Here is a 25,801-nt window from a genome sequence, read left to right on the forward strand (position 1 = left end):
ATGGAGCTAAGAGCCAGGAGAGACTCAGGTGGCTAGAATAGAGAGTTGGCCTGGATGAATCTTAAAAATATCCCACAGATCTAGAGAAAACAGACATGATAGATCATATTCTGCATTATACCAGACAAAAATAATGTATGGTTATACAAATTCAAATAATGGTGGCCTCAGAGGGAAAGGGACTAACAGGAATAGGCATGGGGTAATTCTCAGGGAAGTCACTGGGTTATTGGTTATATGGGTATAAACCTTTGCCATAGTACATGTAAGATCTTGCTGAATACAAATTTTATCTCAATCAAAAAAATATTTTCCCCTCCCTTAAAAAATAAATAAAGGAGGAAAATGAAGGGAAAGGAACAAAATTATATTTATTAGCTCTATTTTACAAGACAAGATAAAGTAGTATACATCTTTTTGGCCTTTAGATGTGGAAATAAATGTAGGAAATTATGAGTCTATATTGAAAAATACATTAAAATTGTACCTGTATGTGACTAACAAGGTAATATAAAAATTATCTTTTGTGAACCAACGGGCTCTCAGCAGATTTTTGCCATCACCATCAATAAGTAACTAGCCAAGTACACCAGAAATAAATGTGCTATAATTAAACATAAGCAATAAAAATGGTCTACAAATACAGCATGCTGAAGACGGCTAGAATGAAATTAGTGAGGCCACAAATTCCAACAGCTCATAATAATCCCTGACAAGCTATAAGGAACTATAAGACCCTGAATTGTTGAGACTATCTCTCCTTGAACCATAGGTCCAAGTACCGGGTGGGATCTATGAAAACTAATGCTTCATACTCGAGTCTCATTTCATGTTCATGGAAGCTTGTGTAAAATGAAAGCTGCAAACTCTCCTGCTCTTGCTGAATCTGTTTGATGTGGCATACATGTTAATACCAGCTGTTGTTATAGCTTGAGGTTACCCCAAATCCCCAGATTATCCAGGGGAACTATAAGCAAGAGCAATAAAACCCAACTCTTTGGAACTGTTCCTTGGAGTGATTGTTCCTTCATTTTTGCTCTTAGAAGACCCTGAGTTGAAATGTCATTCTATGGCTACCTTGAATATTTGTGGAGTCAAGAATAAAAGACAGGTGCAAAGAAATACTTTTGGCATTCTCTTTGGTGCTGGCCACTCATGAATGAATGCTTCCCTTATACCTGATTTACCTTCCAGATCTTGCCCATGTTTCCTGCAGCTCCACTCAGTCTTTATAACTTTTCTAGACTCAGCCCTTTTCCTTCCTAGTTGTATCAAACTGACAAAATGACACTTAAATAGAATCTCTGGTCTTGTTACCTGAACCAATCAGTAGTAATGCTGCCCCTTTTAAAACTACATGATGTGACAAGTAAAAACTACATATAGCACCTCACCCAAATAACAGCATACACACCAGAAATTACAGTGCCAATAAAGGTAATTAAGTTTTGTGGTAATGTGGCCCTAAATACCTGGATTTTTCAGATGAAGCTTCATCAGAATCCTGACCTCAGACAGTCAAGATCCCACAGTTGCAGCCAAATATTACTCTGAACCTTCATCCCCCGACCTGATAGTTTTATTACATTTAGCAAATCACTTGACTCGTCCATGTATCTATTCTCCCTTCTGATATCACAAGAGTACCTATTTTGGGGGGTCGTTGTGAGGGTTAAATGACACAATGACAATGAATTCAGCATAGTCTTTAGTGCATAGTTAAGTAGTTAAAAGTAAAAGATAATTGCATAAAAGAGAAAATCGAGGTAAAAAAAGGACTTGAAACTGAATAGATGGTAACATTCTAAATAAAAATCACCCATAACTTAGAACTAAGAGTTGAGAAGAATAACCATGTGCCCTTTTAATGTCATATAAGACATTTTTTCACAGACACACTCAAGAAATATTTAAATCTATGGGAGGTTGTTGTTGTTCAACACTAATATTTACTATCTGCAAGATGATCCATAGATATTTTTTCAGTACTATATATGTTCAACAGAAAGACAATATCAAAGGCTAAGAGGTTCATGCTCTTTGAAACATGCACTAGTTTTATATCTAACCAGAATTTGTATTCTAATAATTTTTAAGTGCCCATAAATATCTAGTTCTTCAAATATTCATTTGCTATCTTATTTACATTTTTACCATCTTGTTGTTTCCCTTGGTAAGTAATTATATAAATTTAACACACACTCATTCTATATTTATATAAGCATTGTTTTTAACTTTATAAAAATTAGGGTTGTCTGAGTCATGTTTTTAACTTTTTAAAAATCATATTGAAGAGCAGCCAACAGTTCCACAGGGGGTAATGTACCATGTCTTAAACTTCACAATTACAGATGCAATTTATCTTTACAACACGCTTACCAGATAGGACCTATAAATATCTGCATTTTAGAGGCACAGAGGAATTAATTAATTTGCCCAAGGTAACAGATTTTAAGTGATAGAGTCACTTAACTCTATCCTGGTGTGGAGAAAGAGGGCCAGTGAGAGATTTGAACATAGACCCTCTTTCTTCACATCAGTCTTTTCATCCACGATACTTGTCCATGATAAATATTAGAGTCACAATAATATAAACACATGGAAATCAGATTATCTGGGTCCACAGAGAATGAAAACACAGTCAGAAATAAAGGTGGATATTCTAATTCTATAATTAAATGTATTCTGATTCAAAATGGCCTTACCGGAGTATTAAGACAGAATTGCTTAATGTTCAGAATTCCACAAGAATTAATGATCAAGAACCAATCCTATGTCTTACATAATTTGGTTGGGTATCAGGGCTTGCCTGCCTGGAATTAAGCACCCTGGTCTAATAATTAATTCAGATATTAAACTTTTATTATTTCTCATAATGACTAAAAATTAGCAAAGCTAATAAGAATGTGGACCTGCATATAAGATAGACTGGACCCAAGTCCTCACTTAGCTAGTCCCTGGGACCTAGGTTTTCTCATTGTTAATAGCATGACCATAGTAATGTCATATTTCTTAGAGATTTAGAGATGTTTAAAGGGATCAAAACATCTTTATGAATGCCCTAGTATAGTCTCAAGAACATGGTAAGGATTCAATGAATGTCAAATATTATTGCTAAAAATAAAAATTACCACCACACCTAATTATTAAGTACCTATTATCTTCTGTGTGTTACACCAAAGTTTCAAGAGGCTAAGTGAATAAATTCAGTATCACAGTGTTATAAAGAATTAGGCCTGGCATTTAAATCACTTTGATTCTAAAGCCAATTAAATGAGTGACTATGCTTAGAATAGCCTTTATAATTTAATAAGATATATATTAAAATGTTGGTTCAATATAAATAAATTTCCAAGATCACCAATAAATCAATGAATTAATCAAGATTTGAGTTCTGTTAGGCTTCCACCCAGGATAGTGATGGATTTAATGTTGGGGAAGAGGGATTTCACCCCAAGACCTGAGCATTTTGATATGCATTCTACTAAAGGAGATTAGGAAACCAATAATTTAAAAAAATACATATTTTTAAATGCATGTATAGTTAAACCAAATAAATCAAAGTACAAAGTTTAAAGATCCTAACTATATAAATAACTGGAGGAAAGGTGCAAGAATGTAACAGTGGCTGAAACATATTTCTCTCTGCTTACTTGCTAGAGTACAACCTTTCCTCTCCAAACCTCTTCTGTTTCATATTTGCTCAGAAGGTACTTACAAACTTTTCAAGGATCATTCTTCAATGGAAACTGTCCTAAGAGCAGCTGTGCTTCTTCCTGGTGCTTCAACCCCAGGGACAGCTGCTGTTACTCCCCGTTATGACTCTTCACTCTCTACTGCTCATATTTCTGTTGAAACACCTCCATATGTGTCCTCCCCCATTATACCATAACGTTTTTTGAGAACAGAAGCATATCTTATTCATGATCATATCTACAAATAAGAAATATCTAGTGAGTGAATAAATAATAGAGGATGTTCTCAGCCACAAACAACTACCTTACAAGTCAACTCAAATAGCACCTGTTTGCTGGATGAACAGAACCTGAAAACAGAGGTGAGGAATAAATAATTGACCCAAAATGTGAACATATTATAATAGCAGAATGCTTTTCTTCATATATGGAACCAAGAGACAGAATTAGCATACATACATCTGCCTCCTCATTTGTACACTAAGTAATGCATATCTTGCTTATTTTTTTTTCTGAAGCCTGAATGGGAAGTGTGTTTTTAACAGATTTAATCAATACGCCAACCTACATTAAGAAAATAAATAAACCCACACAATAAATAAAAAGAAAAAGGCCAATCAATAGCCAACAGTGCAGCTTAACAGCCACTCCAGTAGAAAACTGTCTGAAAAGGTGCTTCACACTCCACTATCTGCACAATCCACAGCTGCTTGCTATTGATTTGTTGCAAGCAAAGAACATCTATTATCACATGCCAGTGTGAGCCCAGCAATTTCTCCAACATGTAGCCTGCAATGCACTACTAGCAAGGTAGCACAGGATAGCTGTCTGCTGATGGTGGTCCAAGGACCCACATATATTCCCTCATCCTCATTCAACAAAGCCAAAATCAACACTGGACTCATAAACACAGAAACCTGACATGTGTTAAGCATTCATGTGCCATCGGCCATCCCTGTAGACATGTGCTTCTCCCAAACACAAAAGCAATAATGAGATCAGCAAATTATAGGCAACTCAGAGCCGTTGTCATGAATAGTTTAGGATAAGCTCTCTTATTGGATCATTATGTGTTGTTTAAAACTCATATTTTCAGAAAGTCCCTAAAAAAGGGATAACACTTTGGGTATGTGTGGATGCATGCAGCACAGAAGGATTTTGTGCAATACTTTTCAATACTGTGGAAAGAAGAACTCAACAACAGGCTGCCAGTGAGAGTGGCATTGTTGCACAGCATGGAGAAGAGATTCTGGCTTCTTCTGATGGTGGGTACCATAATATGGAATTTCTACAGTTCTCAGTCCCGGTTTAAAATACCAATAAGAATCTGATATCCAGAAAGAATATCCTCATAATAACTCTTATAAAGTTCCATTTGTTTTGTTGTTCTTCAAAGTTAGCCCCCCCCACACACACACCATTAGGTTGGCTTTCAGGTAGTGCTCACCCACGGAGAAGCTAGACCCTTTGTTTTGAATTTTTCAGAAGAACTGAAAATTACCATTGGAGAATGTAACTTACGTGTCCTTCCATAGATGTTATTGGGACCTATGTTAACTCAAAATTTCCTCTGGGATGATGAAGTCCATGGTAGTATCAAGACACCCCTAAAAGTTAACCTCACAAAAAAGAAACTCCTCATGATTTTACCATTACATAAAAGGGTGGACAATCATATCTAAAATATGTAAAGCTATTAGTAAGTCAATTATACTTAGGTTTCGCATCAGATGATATTTATTTTCTAACCCACACAAGTGAGTCACTGTTACACAAAGTGATCGGCTCCCGAGAATGTGTGTCACACCTTCCAAACCATCACAGCTTCATAAGGGTGAACTTGAAATCCACCTGGCAGAATCCATCAACCCAACCTACTCACACAAAGAATGATAGAATAAAATGGAATGAAGAGAAAGTCATCTGTGGCTTACTCATACTAAACGAAATGAAGTCTTAAAAGATACCTGCTTCTTCTGGAGACACCATCTATGGGATAGCATCTTAAAATTATCAAGCAAACTCTAGCTTTGATAAGCAAGAAAAAAGCAAAAGTCACGAGTGATCAAACCAACACCAGAGTAAGTGAGGGAGACTCTAAAATGCCCATGCACTTCTTCAGAGTCTTACAAGTTACACCAGGTGCAATTAACATTTTTTTTTTACACATGATGAAATAAATAGCTATTCTGAAAATACAAAACCTAGTCATTCCCCTATTGGACAAGTTTCTATTCTTGGATGCGCGGTAATAAACTGACATGTTTTCATTTCCTTTATTTGAGAGTCAGTCTGCTTCCCTGAGAAATGGCTTCATAGATAATGAGAGATTCAAAACTTTTTTTTTCCAAAAAAATGTCTTTGCATTAGATTTCATCTTAACCAATTCAGATGGTCTTATGACATTTTATGAAATCCTTCTTATTTTATATATATGCAATGTTCTCCAAATATTTCTTTTCAAGAATGAAGTCAAGACTAGATTCCATTGATGGCATTCTGCTTACTATGTCATGACGTGCGTGTGTTACTTAGTAAAAGGAAAGCCACTTAAGGCATGTAGGGTATCAAAGCAATCATTAGTGGGCTCTATGGCACTACTTCCACATAAGAGTCAGTCCCTGACCCTCTCTATTGAGGATCCTTTCTCCTTGCTCCCTGTTCCCTTCCATGAACTGATTTCATCCCTTCTCCTTTATATATAATTACCCTTATGCTTTTTCTAATGCTAAGCATGAGCCTGTTCAACTCTGCTAGTGATGCTGAAGATTAATACTTGATCCCTTATGCAGACTAAACTACCAAGAACTTATTAGTATAGTTGAATGCACAGAATATTAGAGAAGTAACTTTATTTTGAAGATATGTGTGAGATGAAATATCAAATTACAATGCTAAAGGTCAATATAGAAAATAATAATCTATGATGTAAAGTAGTGAGACTGATATTCTATGTGGAATGAAGTGGCTTTGATGCTAGTTCCCAAGGAGAAGCTCCCTCCAAATACCTTGAATGCCAATCATATATAGGGACCAGCCATTGTAACAATTTTAAATAGCCTATCATTTAAGTATATCTAGTTGATTTTTGTTAAAAATTCATATCTTAACTTGATAGTCACTTCCTACATATCTGAATTCTATAAATTTATTACATTCTAGAAATTAAAATGTACTTCCTTCATTTCAGTGATCACCATCCAATAACAGAAGCCCTGGCATACTCTCCAGGAGAGGATCAAGTAAGCAGATTCTGATAGCATTTTGTGCTGTTACAAAACAGAAGACCTGTCTACATTGCTTAGAGAATAAAGTCCAAAATGCATTGCTCTAAGCCTGGATATCTGATATTTTTGAAGCATGAGAAGCTAGTGTCACAATGGAAAGCTGACATTTTTCCAATCCTCATCCAAGAACTTCATTTTATACCAAAAAATTGCCAGAGTCAGATAATGCAGTAGTCCACATCCTCAATGGAGACACAATCTGCTCTTGACAAAAATCAGAAGTCATCACTGAAAGCTGGGAAGAACACTGGTCGAATTTTACCTGAAAACACCTGGTTCTGAGTGACAGAGGAGCTTGTCGATAATAGAAAAATACATACTTACCTTCTGAAGATTGTGCACATTTACTGCAGTTGGTGACTTACCTTTCTGCTTTTTTGTGTGTGCAGAGTCTCTTCCTGACCATTTTTTTTTACCCACAATGGGGTGTATGTGTGATAAGGAACAACCTTGTGAGGATAAAGAAGTATTATGTCACCAGTTAGAGGGAAAATGCCTTCCTAGCAAGTCTCATGCAGACAAATTGGAGGGAAAGGAAAGAGCATATAGCATGAGTCCCCGGGTAACCTGGATTGGTCCATAATTGCCTGTTTCAGAGTGGAACAGTATTTCTGAGTCATAAATATGGAAACGAGATTTTCAGTAACACCAAGCTACTTGGCAAGAGCAATCTGATGCCAACCCCTTCTGCGGGCATTGTACCATTTGCATGACAGATATGGAGGCATATGCTTATATTTAGATGAATGGATATCACATAGTTTTCTTTCTAGACTGCCAGTTTCCCCATTTGTTTCTTTTTAATGTATCTTAAGAGAATGAAAGAACATATGGAGTGAAAAACTACTGAGGAAAATGGAAACTAGAACTACAAGAGACACCTACACACATACAAAAAAAAAGTTGAGAATTAAAGATCAAGGGAAAAAAATACACATGAGAGACATCGCATTGTAATTGGCACTTGCTCCCATGTGGACACACTATTCTCTAACTTCCTTACTTGCTCTAATAACATCATGCAGCCTTTTTACAAAATGAAGAAGTCAAATGAGTTTGGAATGAAAGACAAAATATCTACCATGACGTCTGCATTTAGAAAATCAGCAGGACCCAGGAGTCTTCAACAAATTGTGTTTGCTTGTCTTTAAAATAACCATGATAGGAAAATAATGTGAGAAGGAAATAGAGACTCAGGTTATAGATTCCCACAGCACTGAAGTCTCTCCATCATCAGAGCTAGAATCACCCCCATGAAATCAATCCTCTCAAGACTAAATCAACAGATGCACCCAAAGCATCACTAATGTGCAAGAATAATCATCACCAGACTCTCTTCCACAAAAACACAGGTAAATACCTGGAACACACTCACAAATAGAAATACAAACAGAATAGTGATGTATATATAAACAAAGATACCAATAAGTTTAGCTAGTAGAAATTTCTGTCTTAACATTTGAAAGACACTCCCAAAATGCTACAAAAGTTTCTAAATAGAAAAAAAAAAAAACCTCTGTAAGTCTTCTTCATTTAGGAGGCCTTAAGAAGTCCTCTAACTTAAGAATTTTTGAGAAAACAACTATCATTCTTAAATATCCTCCAAATTCTAGGCAATGCAAATGGAGAGGGTCTCAAAAATGTTATCCAGATGACTTAATTCATGGAGATTTGAACCCCTTACATAACCATATGCCCTTAATTGTTCCTTTGCTTCTCAGTCACAAGTATTGAAACCTAAAGGAAAAGCAGAGGGGAAGAATACAGGAGAACAGCCAGCATTGAGCAAGAAATGTCTCCCTTGCTCTTCCCATGAGAACAGTTGTTGTTCGTTTTCCACGTTTCTAGAGGAGAGAATTATTTATGAGTCCTTTAGCAAAGCTATTTCTTTATGCATTGTCTCTTAAGGTTTCTCCAAACCTCTGAACCTCTTGAAAAATTTCCCAGTAAGAAAAGATTGTACTCACGATCATTGCACTGGTTTCCAGAATAGGACGTCATGGAGCAGTCGCAGGTGAAGCCTTCCCACTGCTGCATGCAAACCCCCTGGTTGGCACAGGAATCTTCCTGGCAGGTGGTACTGGGTCCTAGCAACGAACAAGAAGAGGAAGAAGGGAGAAGAGAGAGAAGCAACATTAAACATTAGTCAAATTCCAAAGAACTCACCTGAACTTACCATTCTCATGCCCCCCAAACATTCAAAATCACAACCACCAAAATTGTCAACTGAATTACATGCAACAAGAATTTGGTATATACGAAAGATGACAGAAATACACACTTAGCCACAAACTATCAACAATTACACATAGAAGGGAGAGGGCTGAACACACTGTTCTCCATTAGGCAGACTTTGCAAAAGAGCTTCATCTCTACCATTCAACTCAAAAGATGTCTCTCTTAGAGCATGGTCTTTATGCATAATGCTGAGGTGGAAAAATGCACTTTCATAATTGTAGTGAAAAAAGGCACAACATTTTTATCCTGCAACTCAAAGTCCCTAACTCTACTTAGTGGCATTAGAAAGGTGTTCATGATGATGATAGTGATAATGAGGAGGAGGAAAAGGAGGAGAGAGAACCTAATGCAGCTTGTTGTTTTGTAGGTGATCTGCACTGAGTGCTATGCAATTTATCTACATTACCTCATTAAGATCTCTAGTGACTCTAAGAGGAGTATAATTATGATTGCCTTCATTCTACAGATTAAAAAAAAATTCAGAGAGAAAATAATTTTCCCAAGGCCACATATTTTTTTCAAGAATGCTGCTCTCTGTCCAACTTAGGAAACTGACTTTGAGACCAAACTCTTAACTACACAGTGGTTCTCAAGATTTAGTCCTCAGGACACATCACCTGGGAATTTGTTAGAAATGCAAGTTCTTGAGCCCCTTCCCTATTGAATTAGAAACTTTGAGGCAGAGACAGAAAACTGTTTTCATAAGCTTCCAGGAAATTCTGACACAACCTAAAATTTGAGAACCATTATACTACTCCATGCCGCTACTTTGGTATTTGAGAAGTGTGTCCTCTTAAATGGAGTGTGCATTCACCAGAGGATGCAAAAGAGAATCATTTGCATATAGGAATAAAATATTAAATCTTGTGCTAATTTTCAATTCTTTATTATTTCAATTTTCTGTGTCTTTTGCATGCTAATAATGTATAAGCATAATAGTACATATACATAACTTATAAATAAATATACTTATTCTGGAAGCATTCTCTGAATCTTACTGATGGGAGAAAAAAAAGTTTTGGCTTTCTCTACCCTGTAGATTGCCATTAAAATCCCCCTTAGGTCCATTTGGCACCTCTCTTCAATCATTCTCTTTTTTTAAATACCAATTTCTGCTTTAACTTTGGGATTCAAAATAAACCCATTCCTTTGGAAATATCTACCCTAATCGAAAATATCTTAATATGTGGGATAACTCCGTGGATTTCCCAGAAAGCCTCAGCCAAGGAGGTGAGCCCCTTGACTCATCAAATGTATTAGTCAGGAACTAATACATAAAAGCACTTAGCAGAGTTTAAAATATATATATACATTGCAATAACTGCATAGTTAGCAATCTTCAAGCTAAGCCTTGCACAGGGACAGAATATTAAAATGTAATCATGTGGGATCCTAAGGATGCATGCTCAAAAGAGATACAGGACTACAAAGGGTTCACCTTCTGGGTGGCAAAACATTTTGTATTTATTCATGAAGGGTGGAAGCTGTATAGGCCATCAGTCAGAAGACAAAGCTATTAGGATATGACATAAGAAAGTTCAGGACAATTACTACCACTAGGGGAACAACACTGCTGCTGGGTTTCTGCAGCTTCTATTTGCCATGTGGTTCCCCCATGTAGAGATGAAAGGAAGAACACGGTCATGTTCTCAGTGGGCCTTAAACTCAAGCATTGTGTCATACAAGTTTCATTAACAATGGCAAATCAGGACAGCTTCTTTCAAAGGATAAAAGCTTCTGAGAAGCCCACAGGGCTCCCTGACCAAACAGCTCTCACCGGACAATGGACTGGTAATTCAATTGTACTCAAGAATTAGAAACACATGGAAAACTTTCCCTTGAAAGGCAGCAGAGCAGCAAAAACTTCAGGGAGGCACAGCAATTCTTTGCATGTTGATTGAAGACAAAGGCTTTTCCAAACCTCTTCCCTCCCCTCTAACTGCCATATTTGAACCATTTTCTAAGAACCAGCCTAAGCACCTGCCCCAGAAAAAAAACATTCCCAAGTAACTTCAAACTCCCCCTTCTTAATGGTCACAGCACTTATTATCTGCATCATTAAGTTTTGCATATGATAATGTTCAATTTAGCCCTTTATTACACATTGCACCATCCTCTGCTTAGATAATCCTCTAATTGTTTCATGTTTTTACTGTTTATCACCAAAAGTTTGCAGTTTGCTCTTAGAAATCATGTAATATGCTTTGCTTAGATCTTTCTGCACTAAGTGAACTGTGCAGAATCAGAGACAAGTGTTTCAGTTCATGTGTGGCTGATCAGAACTGTAGCCATCCCTGATAGCCCTTATGTCATACTTCCAAAACCTAAATGTAGAAGCAGAAGCAAGTCTTTATCATTTGTCAAAGATTGGTCAGAAATCAAATATAGAGGGAATGATAGGTTATTTCCAAATTCCTCCAAATTTGTTCCCAGATATACTCAGGGGTGGACAACATAGAGATTCAGACAATCCTCCAAGACTGACTGTACTGTAACCACCCGAGAACAAGAAGGATATCATGGGGATGATCAGGACCTTCAATGACTTCTTGTCATTCTGGGATTAACCACATACCTCTTTGAAGCTTGTGGTCATAGGTCCCTGCCTTGCTTGTTACTACCTGCTCCCAGCTCATAGCACACTGTCAACCCTTTCTCATTTTGGTTCCTCTCTAGCACATTGGTGCTCAGGGGTTACCACATCTACATCACCTGGAAGCTTGTGACAAGAGCACATGTTCAGGCCCCACCCAGGCCTCCTGACTGAGGCTGGGATTAGAAATCTGAGTTGCAACAAAGGCCTCTACATGGTGGGGCACATGCTACATCCCAGGACCAACCACTTCTCCATTACTTGGAACCTGACCCTGTCTTCAAGTTCCATTGCTCTTGCCAGACCCATGGCTTGATATGTCCATTCTCCAGATTTCCAAATGACCAGTTCATTCTTATTCTTCAAGTTTCAGCTTTCTTAAATTATTCTATTAAAGAAGTCCCCATTAGTATTACTTACTCTTTGACATGTTTTCCTATTTAATTCATAACAATTACATGAATTATAATTAAATTTATTATTTTTGTTAATTGACAAGCCAAAATTATTTGTATCTATGAGGTACAATGTAATGTTTTGATATATGTTAACAATACCAATCATATCAATAATGATATATATTTATAATCAGTGATGTGGACTGATTAATTCAAGCTAACCAACAACTTTATCAACTCAAATACGTGTTTTTTTTGTGGTAAAAATATTTAAAAGCCACTTTTTTAGTGATTTTAAAATACACAAAGCATTATAAATTATTGCAGTCACCGATCTGTGCAATAGATCACTAAATCTTAGTTCTCTTGCATGAAATTTTACATCGTATGATCAACATCTACCTTTTCCCCTTCCACCCAGCCTCTGGCAAATATCAATCTGTTCTATTCTATTTCTACAAATTCATTTTTTTGGTGACAGTCCCAGAGTCTCACACTTTTTAAAAGGCAGGCTTGTATTCCACTGTGTATACATACTACATTTTCTCTCTCCATTCATCAAATGATGACATCTAGGTTGCTTCCATTACTTAGGTATTGTAAATAATGCTGCAATGAATATGAGGATGCAGATGTCTCTTTGATGTAAGGAATTCCTTTGGAAATATACCCAGTAGTGAGATCGCTTGATCATATACCAATTCTATTTTCAGTTTTCTAAGGAACTTCCCCACTGTTTTCCATATTGGCTGCACTCACTTACATCCTCAACAACAGTATATAAGGGTTTCCTTTCCTCCACCCTCTTACCAACATTTCTCTTTTAGTTTTTGATCATAGCCATTGCAATGGGATGAGATGGTATCTCCTTGTGGTTTTAGTTTGATTTCTGTGATGATTATTGATGATAAACATTTTTTATTTATCTGTTGACCATTTTCATGTCTTGTTTTGAGGACTTTTAATTAGGTATTTTACCCATTTTTTGGTTGTATTCTTTGTTTTTGTTTTCTATTTAATTGGTTGAGTTCCTTATTTATTTTGAATATTAGCCCCTTATCTGAGATACGTTTTGCAGTTATTCAGTGGGTCGTCTGTTCACTCTGTTTACTGCTTCCTTTCCTATGCAGAAGATTCTTGGTTTGGTGCAATCCTATTGGTTAATTTTTGCTTTTGTTGGCTGTGCTTTTGGAGTCATATCCAAGAAACATTTGCCCAGACAAATGCTATGAAGCACTTTACCCTTGTTTTCTTCTAGTACTTTTATAGTTTCAGGTCTTAGGCTCAAACCTTTAGTCAATTTAGAGTAGATTTTTATATATGGTGTAAGAATCCAGCTTTATTCTTTCTTCCCGTCTTGGCTGTCCAGTTTCACTAACACTATTTATTGAAAAGACTATCATTTCTCCATTGTGTGTTCTTGTAACTTTTGTCAAAAAGCAATTGACCATAAATTCATGGGCTTATTTCTGGGCTCTTTATGCTATTCCATTAGCCAGTATGTCTGCTTTATTCCAGTAACATTAACTTCCTTCTGTCACATCCTAGTGGAATGTGAGCCTCTTGAAGGGTGAAGTCTGATCTGTCTTGTTCACCTTTATATCTCTAATTTCTAACATAGTGTTTGATATAGGGTGAGGGCTCAGAGATACAACTGAATGAATGAATGAATACAAGAAGCAAAGGAAGGAACAGAAAGAGAGAGGGAGAAATGAAAAAATGTCTTTTTCTTTTCTTATAAGACTCAAAGCAAACTGAGTTGCCAAACAATTTACCCCTTTATTTATCAATATCATGTCATATGAGCCATCTTTTACTCGGAACAACACATCATTCAGAATGAGGTAAGAGGGCAGTGTTTCATTAACTACATTTCCTCCTTGGATCAAATGATTAGGCACATTCCATCCCACCAGATATTAAGACACAGACTCCCTTTTGTCCCCAAACCCAGCAGTAGTATGTAAGAACTGTGTATTGAATGGATGAACGTGTAGGTTAGGCTCTAGAACACTCTCTAGAAAGTAAAAGTGGCAAAGTGAGGTCCCAAACTCAAGCTTGCTAATTCTACATCCCATCCCTTAATCTCTTATGGATGTGGGTAAATCAGATGGGAAGTACAAGGTTACATGTGTGGTACCATTGGATCAACCAAAGCAATTTAAATAAGGCATTTCTAACCTATAAACTAGAAAGAGATGATATTCAATATAAGAATTTGGAAGTTTTTACAAGGAAATTTTCAAATGCCATTTCAATTTAGGATTCAATTAAAATGGATGGGAAGACATATTTTTTTCCAATTATTCAAACAGAAATCTGCATCAAATGCCCATGTTTATAAGCATAACAGACATCCTAAAGATCAAATAATGATACTTTTTCTAAAACACTCTTCCAAACCAACCTAAAGTTCTGGAAGTTCTAAGGTAACACATGCTTTTGGAATTACATATTTACAAAGTCTTTTCTATCATTTTTATTGGCAGCTTGAAACTGCACTTAAGCCTTAGGAAAGCCCTCTGTGCAGGAACACTGAACATTATTTCTGCCTTTGATATGCAACCATTGCTCACAAACAGAGCACGTTTCCTCTTGATTTTCTCACCATCTTTTCAATGGTGACTTCATTTACTGGAGAAAGTGACAAGGCAGCCAAACTGTCCCTGAAAATACGAACAAGTTGTCAACAGGTTAGCACTTTGGTTTCTAACTCCCTGTTCTTTATTCACTTCACTGGAAAACATAAAATTTTGTCTTGTTTCTTTTCCTTTTCTTTTTTCAGATAATAATCTAATGGCTACAACATATTTCCCATCAGTCTTGAATCTGGAACTGGTTTTCCCTTTAAGAACTGTCCTATACTGTCATTTCGTATCTGGTACTGCTCAAATCCACCTCTGCAGGACATGAAAACTGGTTCAGTCAGCCCCTTTTCATGTTCTAGAAAAATCAAAAAATTGACAGGCTATCTTTTATTATTTATACTGCCTAAAGCACAGGACACCAATCTCTGTGTATCTTTCCTCTGTTATTTCCCAAGGAAGACTTAACCAAACCTGTGCCTCAAATGCTCCAGTTCAAAATGCATAAATAATGCTACACCAGCACCAGCTTTTTTGTCTTGAAGACAGAACCCATGCCATGTCAGTGTTCAGCAAGACACCAAACTCCTCTTATCAGGCATGTTCAGCAGCGTATGGCTTCCTCTTCTCAAACGGTAGTTCAAAATTGAAAGTCAAATAACTAAGATGAGGAATGAAGATGAATGGTAAGATCTAACATTACTGGCAGTTTCAATAAGACCTCACTTTTCTGCAATCTCTTGGAGCCCTCTCGCAATGTGAATGCTGGGTATAAAACAGGTGAAGACAGAAACAGGAACTGGCTAAAACCCAGAGGTTATCATGAAGTCTTTATCCCTGGTAACATTTGTTCAGTAGTATACATTTAAAATGAAAAACAAACAAACAAACAAAAAACAGCACTCCAGAAAAAAAAAATTCCTTATTTGCACATGTTGGTTTTACTAGTATAAAATTCTCCCACTACTGCAAATTTCAAACTATCACATGTTCCTTCTGTGAACTGGCTTGGACAGTTCCTGAAAATCATTATGCTGGTGCCACTCCAGCACAGCACTAACCTCAAAAGTTAATAAACTGCAAAGTATAATTGCACCTTAGAAGTACAGCGACTTACCTGGGAGTATTTCCATGACAGAGGAGAAGTAGGAGTGAATGCTGACCCAGTGAGGGCTTTCGTATGGAGTTTTATATCTTAAAGTTTGTTTGCTTGATCCATCTTACTTCCATCCTATATCCATCTCTTACTACTAGGGCTCTCTAGATCATAAAGGCCCAATAATAAAATCACTCCTTGTTTTAAAACCATGGGAGAGCTCTCATAGGTCAATGTGTTTTAGAAAATGTAAACTCATTATCAACTTTTCCTTTTGTTTTGTCTTAGCACTGATGTAATAGTCTATTGGGGCAATCAAGGATATATTAAAAAAAGAGAGAGAGATAAAGGGTTTCAAAGAAGGTTCCTTTAAATACTTAAATGAACATTGTGAAAATACCACCTAGAAATTATTGAAACAATATTGATACAGAAACTTTCTCTCATAAAATCAGAGTTGAGAACCCTCTTAGAGACTTTCTGATCAGCTATATATCGTTTTTGCTTTGGAAAAAGGAAAATCCACAATCATAGTATGACCTGGAGGAGCAATTATGGGTTTTTAAATCCAGTTTTATCATTTATTAGCAACAGGACCTTTTCCTAGCTTCTCTTGACCTTGGTTTCCCCATTTTTTTAATGATAGAGATACATATCATCATCATCTCACTGGTGTGAGCATTAAGTTAGATGACATATGCAAAGCTTATAAAATCCTCCAGGAAATGGAGATTACTGCATCTGCCATGCAAAATCATGGAGAAAGTGACAAGATACCCAAATAAGATGCAGATACAACCTACCCAGTCCTCAGCACATGCCCATACCAAGCAGCCTCTTGGTCAAGGGTATTATTAGATCTGTTGGCAAGGAACATCAGGTTTCCTGCTCCCACTTAAGTTAGGGCAGAGTTGCTGAGGAGTCCCAGAACAAGACACAGGAAGGTAATGAGCCATATCTGCACAGTTCTATTGAAGTAAACCTCAGTCATGCAATGTAAAGGGACAAAGGCAAGAGCTACTGTGGGACATTAAGTTTAATTCCTCTCCCTCATATTGTTTCCCATAGGGCAAACCACTTTTGAGTGCTGGTTTCTGTTATGTCAAGCACTACAATTCATTACATAAGATACAATGGAGAATGTGACTCAGCCCTTGGATTTGGAGAAAATGAGGTGCAGAACTAACTGCATTTCTCACAATAAAGAAAGCTGCAGAATTAAAATTCCCTCTACCTCCTAATGGCTGAAGCCAATGCTCATCCAAAAAGGTCTTAAAAGAATCTTCAGGTTCTTAAGGCATTAAAGCCCCATACATTGACTTTCTAAAAACGGCCATCATTTGACCCCAGAGTCAATCAACCCTGGATCCCCCACCTGCCTACTTACCATTTGGGCATAAGGGGCAACTTACATTTCTTGAATAGAATCATTCAACTCTAGAAATAAAGCCACTTAGGGGAGTTATAATGAAAAATGAGGAGACGACTTTCTGATTGATCACCTAACCAAATCAAGAGTTATTCTTTGATGTCTCATCCTTTATGTCATTTACCTAACTCCCAACATGTGTAACATCATGCTTCTTTTACAGTTTTGCATCTCCTTTTGAATATGGAAACACATCTAGACAGACTATTCATCTCCAGGAGTACCCATCTTGCAAAACCAAAAAGAATTAGAAAGTTACTACTGAACATTCTGTAGAAATTGCCTTTCTGTACAAAGAATTCTGATAGAGACAGCATCTTTCAGCACTATAGCATCTCCCAGGGTCCCAAGTGAGTACCATTGAGAGCTCCCACAACCTCACCTAATATAGTGAAGTGCCATCCTGCCTGAAACTAGGACAGTCCTTAAGAATCAGTAGAATGAAACAGATATTATTATTACTGTGTGTACATATATGTGACTGCATGACCAATGTGATTCTGCAACCTGTATACTCAGAAAAATGAGCAATTATATCCCATCTGATTCAAATGTATGATATGTCAAAAAAAAGATTCTTCATTAACAGCTTTTGTCATATTATCTGTCTCTCTCTGTTATCAACTAGAATAACAGTGCAGCACGGGAGAGTGCGGCAAGCAGGAGAAACAGCTCATTTTCATTCTACATTCTTGAAGCTTCCATCTAAGAAGGAGACTTGTTTTCCTCCTTGGCAAGGAATGTAAGGGAACTCTGGGCCGTATCTCTTCTCTCTGTTTTAACTCTAGGGCTTCCCTGGTGACTGTGCTCCATGCTTTCAGTTCCTGTTCTTCTTATCTGTTCTCCTTCTTGATGGCAGAGGATCCTTGATAAAATGAAAATCTGACCCAAATCTCTGTCCCCCTATGGCATCCTCAGAATAAGCCCAACTTCTGGCATGAAAAGTCTGTTTATACCTGTCTCCAGCTGACTGTTCCAGTTTCACCTTCTCTCACATCTTCACATGTGTATTACTTCACCTCCAATGAGCTTCCTTTGCTTATGTATCTAAAACACATTTGTTCTTCAGCCCAAATTTCCCTGAGAATATATGAGGAACCTGCCGCACCCCACTGTCCAGACATCCTCAGCCATCCTCAAATGGCAGGATGCGTATCTCCAGAACAGGAGTCTTCTCTCTGCAGTGTAATTATTGGCTGATCTCTGTAAAGACTGATGTCATATGCAGCTCATCTGCATCCATAGTATCTAGCTAAGTACCTGATACCCAGGAGTACCTGCCACTCTGCTGTTAAAGTAAACCACATAATCACTGGAGAAGTTTAAAAATTTAAAGAAAAAAAAAACCCTACCCAACAACACAGTAACAAGAGACTATTGATCCATCTAGATTCAGGATACCACTTCCAGTAGCTCCTTGTTATATTTCATTCTGAACACATTTGCCTCTATATCTTAAGACTACCTTACTTCTTTATCATATGTTTTTACTGCTCCTCAGACTTCATGGTAATCAGTACTATCTATGCCCAAAGGTTATAGCTGAAAAAAGGCAGCTGCTGAGTAATGGTCTAGACCCCAATGTCAGGAAAATAAAAAGCGAAAGCATTTTCATTCAAATTCTCATTTGCCATTATACAGGGAAAGAGTGAGATGATCCAAAATAATTACAAAGAATATCATCTCCTGCCACAAACAGAATCTCAAGTCATTATGGGAATGGAAGAAAGATAGTGTCAATGGAATAATAACTTGAAACTCATACTATTGACAAACAGCTCCTACAGAGAGGAAGTTAAGATACTCCAAACCATCTCCTATCCGCAAATCTGTATTTGCATTTTGGTAAGCAATTTATAAACGACATGGAGATCAATCACTTCTTTCTATGATTGCTACGAATCATTTTTCCTTTTGATGGAAGCTTGAACATTATTTTGCCACTCCCTATGTGGACCCCTGTGCTGTGTTCTGGAAATTCAAAATCCATGTCATTATTACCCTGAAGAACAATAAAGTTGAGGAGGAGATATATATATATATATATATATATATATATATATATATATATATATCCAGTTTTAGCTACTAAATCTCATCCTAAGGAGTTTCAAAAGTCTAGGAATGCCTAACATTGTAGAGAAAATCCTGCTCCTTTCTCCTCCCCTCCAATTACAGAGTAGAATGTACTGGAACATTTTGACAATTGAACACAACACTTTTACAGTATTACCCAAAATGGTCTTATAGACTTTGTAATTGAATGTTATTGTAAAGCTTCCTTAGACTTCAAAGCATTAATCCACTGTATGTTCTTTTTATTTCCATCAATTTTAATATATGTCAGAATATATGTGAATCCAAGAAGAGGTAAAGAAAAAAAGCATCACATATGGTCAATGACTAGAGTGAGGCCTTATTAGTGGATATCCTCCCGAGAGATGCCTGCGCTGGTTGCCTATATGTCATGTCACAAGTCAGTCACGGCTAAGTAAATGATCTTTTAGATGAAAAGTCACTTTTTTAAAGCTACCTCTGCCTTAGCCACTTCAAAGAAATTCTGCTGATTGCAAACTCTGCAGAGGCCTTCGGAAGCTCAGTTCCCTGCTTAAGAATCAGCCACAAGATACCCACATGCCTGTTCCTCCCTTGCTATTCTGAGTCAAAGAAGCCGGACACGACAGGACCAGTAGGTAGTTTGGATTTTATAAGGTTCCTCTTTGAATGGTAGGAAAAAGCAGCTTCTGCAGCAGATATTCACCGATATCGCACATGCAGGAATTTTATAGGGTATTCAGAATAAAACTGACAGATCCTCTTTTTCTCCCAAGAGTGCTTTTTCCCTTAGATCACAACACAGGAAATTAAAATGCTTAATGAAAATCCCCAATAGGAAATATAAACCTCTGGAATTCTTTAATGACATTAATATCTCCCAAATGCCTAAAACTATTTCTTTATAAAATGAGTTAAATGATACGCTCTTTCATAAGGCCCAAGCAGTTAAATGCGCTGCTCTAGGAAGTGACCTTCCTGACCTAGAGAATAATAAATGAAGAACTCAAGTGGCCTTTTTTTTTTTTTCCTCATTCAAAGTTCTGCCTTCTGACTATGGCAAATAGATTAAAAGGGGCCAATCTCTCCATGGTAATCACCAAGAGGTGTTAACCATTTCCGGAAAGGGTGAATGTGTTCGTGGATAGTCACAGCTATAGGATGCTGTCAAACCTCTTTGGTTCCCCACCCCCGGAATGAAATCATGTTCTTATTCCCCTGAGATCTCCTCTGTATGGTTATTTTTCATGCACTGATGCAGGGTTTCAGTCACCCTTTTAGAAGAACACTGGTTTCAGCCCCCTCCCCACCATAGCAGCTGTCTAAGAGGTGTGACAGCTTGAAGCCCTCTAAAGCCGAGATACCAGGGGTTACACGGGGCAGCTTTCAGTCCAAAGTGGTAATGGGAATAAGAGCCTTCTCTACCTTGCAGGTCAGCTTTGGTCAACGCAACTTTGTTAGCAAAAGAACAGAAAAAGCGAAAACAATAACCAGAGGTTAGTAAGAGGTAGAATAAACCAGGGTCACATTACAGAAACGAAAACGCAGTTTGCATAACCAACATCACTCAGACAAGACATGGAGATGCTCTACAGGTTCACCAGAGACAGCACAGACAAGGGGACGAGGGGACGCGCAGACCAGGGGCAGAGCAGGCCTCCTCAGAGCCAAGTCAGCAGAGCAGGGGCAGGAAAGAAGTGAACTTCACAAAGCACAAGCGATGGGCACAGGGAGGCTTCACACATTTGCACAGCAAGCCCCAAGGTGTATATGGTCCAGAAACAAGGGTAGCCAGACTGAAAGACACGTGTGCACAGACAGAGCCCACAAAAATAATTCTGAATGCTCAGGACTTGAGCAGGTAAGAGTCACTTGGGAATCACCCCCCGGCACCCTCTTGCCAATGTCACCATGAAACATGGCACCAGAATTGAGCATTTCTATCAATGTGATTTATTTGGGAATGCCACTAGAGCTCAATTTTTTCAAATTATAAGAATAGAGTCAAACCCAAATGTTTGTGGGCAAAAAGGCACCAAACCAGTGTCCTTTTTATTTATTTATTCATGCGAGTCTTCAAACAATGCATGTGTGTTTCTCTCAAATGATTACCATCTGCAATTGTGGATTAGCATTTCTAGACAGTAAGGCCTGAGTCTCAATAGCAAAATTCACCTCAAGATGCAAAGAGACATGTACCGGCCAAGAATTAACTGGGGTATTATTTTAAGAAATCTTTGACCAAACAGATAGGTCTAAAGTCACAGCTAGATGTTGGCTAGGAAAAGTACTTAATTTCTAAATTTTACATACTGCATATATTATAGACATAAATCAAAACCTGATTCAAATGGTTCTTTCTTTCTACAAAAATAGAGAGCCAAAGGATATTGGAATAATAAGCTTTTTAAATGATTTTGGACTCTTTTGTCTTTTATTTGCTCTGTTGCTGTGGGTCAGATATAATTGGGAAATACTATCTTTACCACTCATAGATCTTGAAATGTCATTGTCAATGACTTTAACAGGAACATAGGATGTATCCTGCTCTGTGGACCCTAAATGTATGAAAAAAAAAAAGCACATTCTCCATCTTAAAGAGATTCAGGTCTTAGTTCTGACTAAGGAAACCTTCTCTGCCACCTGTTTTCTATTCTATATGCAGAAATGACCAGTGAGAAATGTGTTCTTTCCTGCCTCACCCCCAAAGGCACACACTGTGTACAAAAGAGTCAGAAGGAGATGACACCTTGCACAGCAGTCTCTCCAAGGTTCAAGGCCCTTCATTTTCCTCCCCACTATCTTCCACAACCTCATTTCCACAGAACCCTAAAAAGCTCTTGGGACCTTTTATGAGGGCTTATTCACAATGGTGGAAACTTTCAATGACAGTAATTTATGCCTTAACCCACTTTGGGGCCATTTTTCTGGCCACTTAGGCTCATTATGGAAGTCATCTGTGTACAATAAACAAGAGCCTCCTTCCCTTGCACTCGTCCTCCACTCCGTCCCACCCAGTAGGGCAGTCACAATGCTCCACGGGGAACCACCGTCATTATCTCCATGGCAATAGAGTGCAGCATGATTAGGCCCGTGGGCTTTGCCATCGATTAGGATGGGAGAGCCATCAAGTCACAATATCCGGCGGGGAACAATCACCAGTACTTAGAGGAAGCTCTGCACACACTATAATGCATGTGATGAGTCACGCTGAACTACACATGGAGCTTCAGGTTGGGCAAGAACATCTCCCCAGTGCCATGGATCATCTCTTTCTGCTAACACTCCCATTGCTTCTCTTGAGGCTCTCTTAAGTGGGATCCACTCCCCCTTACACTACACATTTTATAAAAGGTAGCTCAGACATTCTTTTAATCTACTACTATAGCTTTATTCCTCCGCATCCCAATTCTTATATTGAATAGAACTGTGCTTCCAATGCAGCAGCCAGAGACACAGGCAGCTGCAGAACCCTTTAAACATGTGCATTTTGAGCTGAGGTGTGCTGTAGATATAAAATGCACAATTTTGCAGGATTAATATCACAGAAATGAATGTGAGACTCATAATCTATTGAAGAAAAAAATCTAAGAATCTCCTAATAAATTTATATTAATTACATGTTTAAATAATATTTTGTATATATTGGGTCTATCATATAAAATTAAAATTATTTTACCAGTTATTTAACACCTCTTAAAAAATGTAGCTACCTGGGAAATTTAAAACCACATGTGTGACTTGTGTTATGATTCTATTGGGCAACATTACTTTAGAATACAATGAATGATTCCTCTTAACATTTCATGTTGAAGAAGCGATGGTATAATATAGCATTTAAATAGTGAGTGCCTTATGCTTTTTAATATGTGCTTTTAGGACTTAACTTGATATGATTAATAATTCCAGGATAATTAGAGATATGGTCATTTCACAATCTTCTAAACTAAGATACTCAATTTAATTCCAAATGCTGCATCTATTCCAGGATTATCCTTTAACACTTGAAAAATTACAAACAGGCCAGGAGGATTTAAAAAAAAATTTTAGATGAATGAAATTCTGCATTTCTAGGAGAACACATAAGTGACTGCTTTAAGAACTTAGTGATTCTGAACCTCCTGCCCCTCCTACACACACACACACACACACACACACACACATACACACACACTCCAAATGTGGACAATAGCATTTAGAAAAAGTTTCTGGCTAAAGAAACTTGGAGTAGGTTGTAGGGATGTAGGGATGATGGGTCTCTCACTAGTGCAACACAGGCAGCTGACTCTTAGGCGAAGGGAAACAACTTGCATAAATATAAAGTCAGAATGAGAAGCTGATGAGAAGCTTTGACAAAAATGTGCTGTAAGGTGGTGAGTGGACTCAAATGAAAGCTGATTAACAACAGGAGAGATGGATGACGTTGAACACAGGAAATGAATGAACCCATTTAACACCAGTAAATTAAGAAAGGAGTACAAGAAAACATAATTCTCTGCACAAAGGACCATGAGGCTCAACCAGAGGAAGGAACACATGGATCTTGGTGACTGGTCAAGCAAGCTCTTTGCCTGGCAATTAGGTGTGTAGTCAGTCACCTTTTCTGCCAAACCAAGGCTGCTAGGGAACCCCAAATGTGATCACTGCTGCCCTCTGCTGACTAAGATCAGATTGCGTTAATTGTAAAGAACTTGGATTCAGAAAGACTTGTAAAATTCAGCTAACGTCTCAAAAGAGAGGGGATCATCTTTAGAAACAGGCTGAGCATGGTTTGTTGTGCTGCAGAAGGTGGGTATGTGGTTGTTATTATATTCCTTGCATGAGATAATATTTTGTAAACAATAATCCCATGTTTATCAAGTGTCTACTATGGATCAGGCATTTTCCTCACTCAGATTTATTTATATTATCTTTCAAGGCGAGTTTGGTGGTCTCATTTTACAGGAAAAAAATAAGGAAGGAAGATGTAGCTCAAAGCGGTTCAGTAATTTGCTGAATGGCACTCAGTAAACAGGAGCTACTACCCGGACCTGGATGTAGGTCTTTCCAACACCAAAGCCCACTGTGTTCCACGATTCCACAATAAGAGGCTGCCTAACAATGCCTGATTTCTAGCAAGCACTCAATAAATATTAGTTCCCTTCCATTATCATGGCATTTTGACATCATTTTCCTATCTCCGGTTGCATTTATGTTCAAACATGCGGTCCATATTAGCCAAAAGAGGAAGCATTTTATTGATGTTTTATACCTACGTAAAGTCTGTCCCTGATCAAGCATTAAAATATAAGTAAAAGTCTTTGATGCCCTTTTCAGCCATTTAGGAAGCAAAGGCACAAATTGGAAGAAGCCTGATGTCAATGCCAGGGAAGGTTCTCTGTGGGCAAGTATGTGATCCTGGGGGACATCTGCCAACACATACTCCTGGAGCCTGTGGCACATGTCCTGACATACTCAGCCGGGGACAACAGGGCAATGCTGGCAGTGCAATGTCAGGTGGCAAATGGGATGAGAGAGGACTGGTCGATTGAGGAAAGAGGCATTGGCAGAGGTAGCAGAGAGGCTTGGTGCTTGTCACAAGGCTGGAGCTTCAAAGGAAAGCTGGTACCTTCACAGCCGCGCTCGATCTGTCCGCTGCGGTGGAGGGCATCATTGATGAGGTCCGGCAGCCGCCCGTTCAAGTCCACAGATGCCAGACAGCCCTGGAAGCCATCCCGAGAGGCCACAAGCTTTGGGAGGTTGCTGTACATGCCTTGGGCCAGGCCAGCCATGTAGAGGTCGCCTAGATGGGACGGTAGGTAGCAAAAGAGACTGAGTAAAGGATATGGTAGCCATGTGAGCAGTTCCCCCAAGCGTTTCAGACTATGGGGTATCTGTGGAACGCAATCTGGACAGGACCAGATGAAAACCAAATAATTACCAGAATCTCTAAACTGTCAAGAGAAGAAACCAGCATTTCTTATATGCCATGCATTTTATATACAGATTTTAATCATCAAATCAATCCTTGGAAGTAGGCACTGTCCCCATGATACGGTCAAGTAAAGATGAACTATATTTTCAACAAAACATTTTTTTTCGGTGCTTATAACCAACAATATGCTGAAGGGCTCTACCAACAGTCATCAAAGCTCCTAATGACCCATAAAGGGAGTAAAAATCATCATCCTCATTTTACAAAAATTAATATACGTAAGCTGACTACAGCTAAGAAAAAATTTACCAATGTCATCTAGGCAGAAAATGACTCAGCTGAAAGACTATGTTTCTTCTTTTTTATTATGGACCCTCTCACATGTTGACATTGACCATCTCCTCAGTACCTGCCACAAGACATTCCTGAGATCATAAGAAAGGGACCATTGTTTGAAGTGGGGTCTATACAAAGACAAGGCTCAGTTGCATTATGGTGTAATTCAACATTG

At 38.0% G+C, this 25,801-nt stretch overlaps 1 protein-coding gene across 11 annotated transcripts in view; it reads right to left on the bottom strand.

The window, feature by feature from the left end:
- Nrxn3 (neurexin 3) overlaps nt 1–25,801 on the bottom strand; it is a 1,484,695-nt gene that overhangs the window by 783,587 nt on the left and 675,307 nt on the right. For 7 of the 11 annotated variants that reach the window (XM_077800321.1, XM_077800323.1, XM_077800324.1 and 4 more), the window contains 2 exons: nt 24,985–25,158; nt 8,950–9,069 (listed from right to left, as the gene is read on the bottom strand). In XM_077800321.1, coding sequence (XP_077656447.1) covers nt 8,950–9,069; nt 24,985–25,158 — 294 coding nt within the window. Of the gene's footprint in view, nt 1–8,949; nt 9,070–20,801; nt 20,829–24,984; nt 25,159–25,801 lie in introns of all 11 variants that reach the window. The other 4 variants (XM_077800320.1, XM_077800322.1, XM_077800319.1 and 1 more) reach the window with 1 other exon arrangement.

The sequence above is a fragment of the Urocitellus parryii genome, chromosome 6, assembly GCF_045843805.1.
Source record: "Urocitellus parryii isolate mUroPar1 chromosome 6, mUroPar1.hap1, whole genome shotgun sequence".
In the NCBI taxonomy this organism is placed as follows: domain Eukaryota; kingdom Metazoa; phylum Chordata; class Mammalia; order Rodentia; family Sciuridae; genus Urocitellus; species Urocitellus parryii.